We start from the raw sequence: 9,336 nt of genomic DNA, 5'->3' as shown, positions 1-9,336 counted from the left end.
TTATGTCAGGGTGTTGCTGTGACTTCAACTCTTTAATTACTCAAGGACTGCAGTTCGTCTGCTCAAGAACAAAAGTGAAAGGTGGAGGTGTCAAACTATGCATTTCCCCTTGATGCCAGCGCCTCTTTAATCCTATCTTGCTGTCTTTTGTCTGATTAGTTGTCTGTGTCTTCCTGCATTTTGTGTATTGCTCAGAAACATTTATAATAGGGTATTTTAAAATATTAAATAAAAATCAGTCCTTTTGCAAAAACTGTACAACTTGCTTTATCTTCAAGTGTTTATGTCAGGTATATTACAATCTTTCTAGCTATCCATCCATCCATCCAAATGTGGGCGTTTTGCGCCATTTACAGAGAAACAAACCTGGTGCAGGTCTGACCTCTAGTGGAGTGTTTCTGCCAACGCGCAATGTTACAGCCGTCTTAGTTTAAAAGTAATTACAGAGAGAATGTGAAAATGAGAGAAAAAAAGAGAAAATGGGAAACTAAGGGCAGCAATTCAATCGCATGAATGTAATTTATTCGATTTTAAAAAATGCAGATGCCCGAAATTAAACAGACAAAAATGCACGAAGGTACAACTCAACAGGTTCACGTTTGTGTTGTGGGGCTTTTGAAAAGGGTTGAGTGAGGCCACTGTGCTAAACACAAATTGACACACATCAACATTCATTGGTTGATGATCTGACACGGATTAGTGTGCACATAAACACGAGCTCAAAATCAACTCGTGCAAATAATGTCTTAAAAGCATTGGCGTGATCGCTTTAGTGAGGCAAGAGTTCATGCAGACGCCAGCGGTAACAACAGGTCCATACAGTGGGGCATCCTTTTTTTTACGGTTAAGAAGAAACTGAGAAGCATGACACAGTAGTGACAGTGAAGACAAAGCATCATCAGATCCCTTCGCAACCGTGCCTCAACTTTGAACAGACCTGAGGGACTTGGAGACTCCGCATGCTGAACTGTTGTCCTGCTGTGAGAAAAATATATACATTTGCAACTGATAAAATTGATGATGTGAATACATCATAACCAAACAATCTTTTGTTAGTGCAAAAGATAAGAAAGTTGACCATGTTCCTTTTTTCTCATATTTGCATGATCACTTTGCCGTGACGTCAATATGAAATGTCTCCTGGCATGGACATTTCTATTAAATAGTGTCACTCATTATTCTCAAAGTGCTTGAATTCAAGGGTTAACATTTTTCTCCGTAACATCCGTCAACACAAATGAGTCCTTGTCGCTGGCAAAAAAGCTTGGCAATTAAACATCGGCTGTCTAAGATAAGACAAATTAGATGATATCAAGGGTCTTTTCTCTTAATTTTCCATGAGTTGTTAGTGAGTTTTAGGGGGATTTTTTTTCCCCACCACTAACCAAAAATTGGTGAGGTTCGGGGCAATTTGTGCCCCCCCCCCCCAAAAAAAATTTTAGTTGGAGAGTTATATTGTGTTTTAAGATGTAAAGTTTAAAGCTGCTAACTTGCAGATGCAGATGGAATTCAGATGTTGTGACCTCAACCACTAACATAACTCGCAATTAAGTACATCTGAGGCTACGTTTCACACTTCAAGCACTTCAGCCATGAACGCTTTGTCTTGTCCATTTCACTGCGACGTGTGTTTGCCACTGGATGTCCTCTTGACAAAAGTGGCATTCCGTTCCAGAGTGACGGCTCTCCTCCCGGCAACCTGGTTCATCTCGATCATATCCACGCCCGAATCCAAACTGGTCTCTTGACTTTCCGCCGCTCTCCGTCTCCGCTGTTGCTCGGCGACGGCGTAATGGATCTCGGCGGCGGGTTTGCCCTCCAGACTCACAAACCAGGCGCGGGGTGGCTGCGACGAGGGCACCTTTGAAAGTTCTGTGGCGGCGTCCATCGAGTGTCTGCTGCTCCTCATTTTACTTAATGTTTCTGGCACTGACGCAGATTCAAGGAGCCCATACTGGCCTCTGCTTGTTGGCACCGCAGCATTTTCCGAGTCGGCGACGTGTCCGTCGGAATCCCCTTCCTTCTTCTGAGCGGCAGAGGAGCCTTGTGCCACATTTTGGCAGGAACTTTCCTCGCTCAGTTTCTCTGTGCCACCAGCGTAGAAAGCCATTGACTTAGTCCAGTGTTGCTGCTGCGGTTGGCCTTCCGCTTGGAAAAATGCCGAGGCGTGCAGAATGGCAACAGGCTGGTTGTAAAACACCAGGGCGTCCGTCACGGACGCTGGAACGCGTATCAGCTCAGTCGTAGTGCTTGAAGAAATCACATCAGCGGGTTCAGCGCCGGCATTGGGATTGGCGATAATATTGCCGTTATATATGGACACGCTGACATTGTGTTGATCGTCCCTTCTTTCTGTAAAAAAGTGTTTCAGGCCATGCTGAGCTTGAGACGATCCTTCGATGTCTTCGTTGCTGCCGGTCGTGGTGGATTGGTCTTTTCTGGTCAGCGGTAGCATGTGCGTCACCTTCGTTTGCCTCGCGGAGCTTTGAGAGGAGACAGCGACACGACTTAAGGCAGCGGCTTTGAAACGGTCCCATTATTGGGACCCACCTCATGTTCTATTTCCCAAAACGTGTATGTCAGCAAACTCTTCTGAGATTTCCAAATAGTACCGTCTGGACAATCTGGACACAGCGCACTCAGTTTGGCTGTGCCAAAACCTGCCGTTTTCAAGTCACGGCTGCATTTTGTTGGCTGCGTTAGCTAACAGCGTTAGCATCTGGTGTGCATGGGTGTCGTTTATGTTTTGGCATCGCCAAAGGCAGCGACCAGCAAACTAAAAAGTCTCATTAAAAGGATTGTATGACGTCTGTTTGAATGTATTTTTTGATTGGGCTTCATCCAATGAAACATAAACATATGATTCTATGCGATTACAAGCCTTCCTTACCTGTGACAATACAAGAATCCGGCAAGAAGGCAAGAAAAAATACAAAGCATTGCTCCAAGGGCGACCATCAGGAAAGATGAATACTGGACAAAGAAGTCAGCGAGGATGTCCGGTCCAAAGACATCTAAAGAACAGAGATTATAGATGGAGACGTACAAGATTATCTGGATGTAAAACAGCCAGCTGTATTATTCTTGCGACATTTTAAGACCCGTACGGCTTTAGGTCGGCGCTTACCCCCCGTTGTTGGCATTGGTGCAGCAATCCAGTACCCAAGATGAGGAGCGGTGAACGTCCAACTCAGTTTTCGACCGTCTGACACCACCGTCCCTAATCCTCGCCTCATCCAGCCACCTGCATGACAAAACAAACAGGATGAAGTCATATAACTCCAGTGGCTGTTCAACACAACGCAGTGGGACTCGAGATTAATGATGATTTCCTAGTGCGGGTTATCTGTTGAGATCAAATCCAAACCACGTCTCGCAAGATCAAGTTAAATACGTAAAGACACGACGTGAGCTACTTGAGCACGCGTTCGATTGGCCTACCCACCAGTGCTCCGGTTATATAACCATGCTGGGAGTGTGTTTGAAGGCTGTAGTCTACAATTGTCGGGCAGAGTTAGGCTGATCTTTACGGGTCCGCTGATATGCAGCTCCGCGTCTCCGGAGAACAGTCGCACACTCACGGCCGCCACTGGATTCAAGTCCAGGCTGACGTATCCTTGGGAAGACAAAAACACTGGCAATGTGTTTCCGTCACGATCACCGGATGGTGCCAGGTAAACGCATACGAATGGTCAGGAAAACCACTGATTGAAAACCATGCCTTCCTATAGCTGCCACATGGATGACTTATAAAAAAAAATGAAAAACCTGTTGCGCTGCTCACGATGCCCAAGGTCTTGAGAAAGTCTCTTTCCTCTAAAGGTGGCTGTGGGATGGTCAAGTAGGCTTTCAAAGAGGCTACGTCGCTGGCCTCAGTCAGGTTCAACAGGCTCTTAGGCAACTGGACAATGTTCTGCAATGAAGCATCTGCAGCGCAATCAACCAACAGCTTCATTTCATTTGTTACTTACTGAATGACCAATTGGCTTCAAATGCTTCTGGCAATGTGACGTTACCAGATGTTTTGGCAGTGATCAGCAAAGAGTCTTCAAAAAGCCAGATGTTTCCTTGGGTCATACGCAGCAGTGGCATGGTCACTGAGGAAAAGACTGCAACAGAAAGACCCGGGCTTGGAAATGTTAAGAGACCGGGAAATCACAATTTCACTGATGATCATTCCCGATCTTACGTGGCCTTTTGACAGCTGCGTAGGGAAGCAATGCGCAAAGGTAGCCGTCCCTGCACGCCACCACTGTGACGGGTGACCCGCTTTGAAAAGGCACTTGGAGCAAAACCCCGCCGTCCTCCCCAGTAAGAACTGTCTTGGTTCTGGTGTAGTTGACGTAAAGATCTACCTCTGCCTGGCTCAGGTACTGACGGGTCAGCATGTCACTCACCCGCACTTTCAAGTTGAAGCTCCAATCTGCGGAGAGAGGAACATATCACCGCTAAGAAAAATGGGATCGCTTTTCAGCCGGGAGGGACTGGAGGACTGCGAGGTGTGTGTTTTATGGCAAGTCCACATGCTCCACCCAAACGCAATGTCTCAAACTCAAATGTTTCGCTTTCCATCTGTCTGATGGACGAGGTTCCCACTTAATAGCAATCTCATATTATCATCTCTGCTTCAGACCAAAATGGCAGACTTCCTGTGCCTTTTCAGTCCTGTTTTTGAAAATTTTCGGAAACTTTTAGCGAAACTCGATTCTTTTAGGCCTGAATTTTAAAAGCATTGTCTGCCCTGACTTAATGTACATTTTAATCAGGATAACCTGCCCTAAAAATTCTGTGAATTGCTCAGTGGCCACCTCTGATTGCTACCCCCGCAGACATGAGGAATGAAGTTGCCTGCTGAATCGAATACAGAAGACACACCACAGTGGGGAACCGATTGGTGGACTCGTGGAGCAATATTGATCAAGTGATCCGCAAAGCGGTTCGCCACATGGACACAAACAGCAACGGTCATACGGGCAATTAGCGAAACTAGAATCATGAAGTGAAGCTGCAAAATCAGCATGCACACAGCCACCATTCTGGATTTGCATCGATGTCATTTTCTTATGGGCCCATTCAGAGACTAATGATACCGTGCCGCCTTATCCGCAAATCCAATTAGCCGCTATCACACTGCGCAAGCAATTGTCGGTTCATGGACACAAGACCAACATTTGGAAGAGCAATCGTCTTGAATTCACAATGAAGAAAATCCTGCGTAATACATTACTCTTTGCCGCTTGAATAAACCGTGCAGTGGCGCAAGTCATTACCAATCGATGCTTAGCGTATACAAGCAATTCATTACAACTGCCAAAAGCAATAGTAGTGTACAAACAAAGACGTGTTTGTATCGATTTAGTGATATCTTATTTGCCTCTTTGACTATTTGTTTCTAATATTTGTTGCTGTGCAACAGGACCTTCATTTTGTTGTCATCGGCTGGAATTCCTTTGCCTCCAAATCATCCATTTTCAAGAGACCAAAACAAAGAGAAATGCTTGTTAAGCCGTTAACGTTGCATCGTCGAAGACGGAAAGACATTTTCAAGACTGTCCATTAGTCAATCATTTGGAAAACTCACACACACAAGTGGGGACTGGCCAATAGTAATAATACAGTGTATGAAATTGACCAAATATGGACATGGGAGGTTTCAGCTGAATATTTTCATAAATGAAAGAAAATAAAAACAAAAATGTTTTAAAAAAAAACACAAACTAAATGAAACTACCTCTTACATTTGTAAAATTAACTAAAACTAACTATAATTACAGCAAAAATGTCCTTTGTTTTCCTCTTTGTCAATTGATAGCATAAATGACGTTTTGGGGTTCATTTTATATTTATATTTATTTCCGTATTACTGTACATCCACACTAAAGGAGAAAAGTCAAACCTTTTGTAATTATTTATTTTGTTCTTTTTTTTATCTTACACTGAAGTAGTTCTCCATATATTGAAAAAACAACAAAAACTAAAATAAAATGAAGTATTTTCCCAAAAAATAAAACTAATAAAAACCAACAAACCTACTCTAAAAACTATTTCAAACTAAGTGATATTAAACAACAGGAGTCCGAATAAAATCAAATCTAACAATAATGGAAAAATCCCAAACTATTCTAACCCAGATAGAGACCAATAAAAAAAAAATCCTGAAAAGATCCAGAAAGTCATCTATTTTGATTTCGATCGCCCAATCAAGGGTCATTCCGTCCACTTCAACTCGCACGAGAGAAATTGACTCAAAGTGATGCGCTAGTGTGTCTTTCACTAATGCTTGTCCTGCAGCGGCCTGGATTTTACAGGAACGGACACACCAATCATTCACTCGATTTACGTAACGGTCCAACAAGTGCCAAAGGCCGATAAGGACGTGATCCCGCATCGAGGCTCAGTCAAGCGTTGCCGCGATCACTGATCAACCGTGGTATAAAAAGCAGTGCAGACGGACGAGATGATGCTTGCTGCTTGGGAGTGTTGTCCCATAAACATGACGAGGCTCTTGGGGGGCGGGGCACTCAATGTGAAGTGGGGGTGTCTCGTGCCAGATTACAATAATCTCCCCCATTTGGCCAAAGCGGAACATGCGGCAAAGAGCTTTATGATGAGGATTGAAACGGAACATCTGAGGCCTGTGGATGAGAAATGGATCCTCGTGTTGTGTGTACGCTCTGGCTTCAACACACACATTTGTGCATTTGTAGGGGAGCAAATCATCTGAAAAGAAGGTATAGCAACATAATCCCACTATTAACCAGCGAGCCATTTTCACATAACCTATTAAATAGAACACAATCATGATTGCTTGGATCTGTGCGACCACCAGACAGTGCTGACAGATGGTCCTCCAGCAACTTACCGCTTGAAACACACGCACACACAACGTTCACCCACTCCTGCTGATATGAACATGGGCAGTCTTGTTTGTGTCGGAATTAGGTCATACATTCCACAGAAAGAGGAAAACGCAAGCCAAAGCCAAATCTGTCTTAAGCGTAGGTGCAGAGGCTTCACAGTGAAAAAAAATGTAATTACTTGAAAATGGACTGAAATCGCTGAAATCCTGTAATCGCTGTTTGATTTTATTTCTTTGACAAATAAGTCACCTTTTATTTTAGGGGTTCTGGCAACCTGCCCGAAAAGATAATTTTGCTAATGCCTGCATCCCGAACATGGCGTAGAGTAAAAAAAAAAAGAAAAAGGAAAAACAAACAAACTTAGCCCATGGCCCCAGTTTGACCAACTGATATGTAATTAAATGGGCAGGGTCTCTCATAACAGGATGCACCGAAAAGTCTCAAAGACCTGTGACTCAAATAAAACAGTCCGTCATTTTTTTGGAAGCAGTCATTTGTCATGTGTTTTTTTTTAAATCATGACTCAGTATACTGCTGTAATAGTCTTTTTTTTGCAGAGGTTAAAGAATATATCCCTGTGAGTATTGTTATATTGTTGGTCTATTTTTGTTGCTTCACCCTGTGGGTTCAAACTATTGAAGCTAACTGTTAGCATCTAAATGGAGTTTTCTATTATAGATTAGCATTAAGCAAGCCAAAGGCAACGTTGTGTGGTTGCTTTGAATACATGCTGAATTATCTCTGTTTAAACTAGTGACACTAACTGTTAGCATGCAAAGGCCATTTTCCATTATATGTTAGCATTAAGCTAGCAGAAGGCAACATATTGTGTGGCCGCTTTAAGTACATTTACAGTCAGTTTGACAGTAAACTTCAAGTGGCAATAAACTGCTTGAACATTTCTGCCAAACTGCTACTTGTTGTCAGGTGAGTTGAGTTCACTGCCACCATACGGTGCTTGCATCTTGATTTTTTTGCAAAAATAATCATCCAAATGACGGCCTGTATGTTGTAAAAACTCCCAAGTCTGCTCAGCATCAACACACCACTTTACTGCCGTCCTTTTGAGAGGGCTTTGGCGGCATCATGTGGCATGTCAGGGCGTTTCAGAAAGTTCACAAAAAGCCCGCAGCTGACTTTTTCAGCCAATAGCAAGCTTCTTTTTGTCCCATTTCCATAGAAACTCTTGTGAGAAAAGGCTGCGAGCCAGAGGAGGATGGCAGGCAAGGAGCAAGGCAAGCAAGGGGGTGGATTGCATTTGGCGCACTTCCAAGTGCGACTGCGCCGGACATGGCAGCGCGTGGGACAGCCGGCCTCATGTGATGCCCGCTGCACTCCACCCACAGAGAATGAATTAGTCATGACTCTCTCAAAACAGGACTCGGCTAAATTGAGAAGCATGCGTGTCCGTATCTTTGTCAGACAAACACTCGATACAGTTGATACTCGCACCGACGAACGGGCCCTCCCGTCTCACGCTCGTCAGGGACCCGCAAAAGTGGATTGTTGGATTTCCAAATTTACACGGCCAGTCGCCTGCTGCGCTCCTTCCAATCATTCTGAAGGGTTTCGGCCGGTCGGATTATCTACTCGTATTCAGCTAAATGCTTCAGGGCTCCTCTTAACAGTGCAGATGGTCAATGACCCGAGGCAAACTGCGAAAGCAACCAGAGAGCTTTTCATGTTATGCGACGGCCAAGTCAATGGCCCGACCTGAATCCAATTGAGCATGCATTTCACTTGCTGAAGCCAAAACGGAGGGGAAAATAACGGACAACCACAACAGAATTAGCAACTCAACTACTCAATTGAAGTAAAAAATGAGCTGAAATAAATAAAGGCGAGATAAAAGGCTAAAAGTTAAAAAGGCTGAGTAATGAAATTGTAATTGAGTCACATTAATTAAACAAATTGAACAAATTTTACATTTTTTAAATTTTAATTTACAATATTTTGTCTGTATTTTATTAGAGACATAAAAAATACATTGTCCTTTTAATAATAACATTCATTCTTATTTTTTGAATTGCATTATTCAAATGCAATAATGCATGGGGGCGTCGAGGGGATAAATGCAACAAACATTCGTGGACATGATCATGTAAGTCGGGCACGACTTGGAATTGAAGCCTAACCATTTTCTTTTTCTTGCACACAATACGAACCTGCCGAGCCGACGACTCTCTGCAGTGGCTGCGTCGAAAAGTTGCCCCCATCCTCCCGCACAACGACTCGACTAGTTATCGGGGGTCTCGTCCTCGTCCCGGTTCCGGTGGGGGCGAACTCGCCCGACGCTTCGCCCTCGCATAAAATCAGAGCCGAGAGCAAAAACGACGCCAACATGTTTTGGGAGAATTAATGAGAAAAAAAGGAACACAAGAAAAGGAAAAGCATTGGAACAAAAAAGCGTCATCAATAACTTGTTCTTTGGGCATCCATCTTCTTCGCTGTCAGCCTTGCTGGGGGCGGGGAGCGA

The 9,336-nt window shown here is 43.8% G+C and overlaps 1 protein-coding gene across 1 annotated transcript; it reads right to left on the bottom strand.

Moving 5' to 3' along the window:
* Positions 1 to 9,336, bottom strand: LOC147136878 (protein FAM171B-like). The gene is made up of 8 exons (XM_086052496.1): positions 9,026 to 9,336; positions 4,190 to 4,423; positions 4,017 to 4,109; positions 3,769 to 3,927; positions 3,446 to 3,616; positions 3,128 to 3,244; positions 2,891 to 3,014; positions 1 to 2,483 (listed from the first exon to the last, which is right to left on the bottom strand). The coding sequence occupies exons 1-8, from the start codon at positions 9,201 to 9,203 to the stop codon at positions 1,616 to 1,618; spliced, it is 1,944 nt and encodes a 647-aa protein (XP_085908622.1). The 5' UTR covers positions 9,204 to 9,336; the 3' UTR covers positions 1 to 1,615.

This window comes from Filicampus tigris, chromosome 14, assembly GCF_054856515.1.
Source record: "Filicampus tigris isolate MCC_2025a chromosome 14, RoL_Ftig_1.0, whole genome shotgun sequence".
NCBI lineage: Eukaryota > Metazoa > Chordata > Actinopteri > Syngnathiformes > Syngnathidae > Filicampus > Filicampus tigris.
The sequence above is the reverse complement of the archived record's forward strand: the minus strand, read 5'-3'. Positions and strand labels throughout refer to the sequence as shown.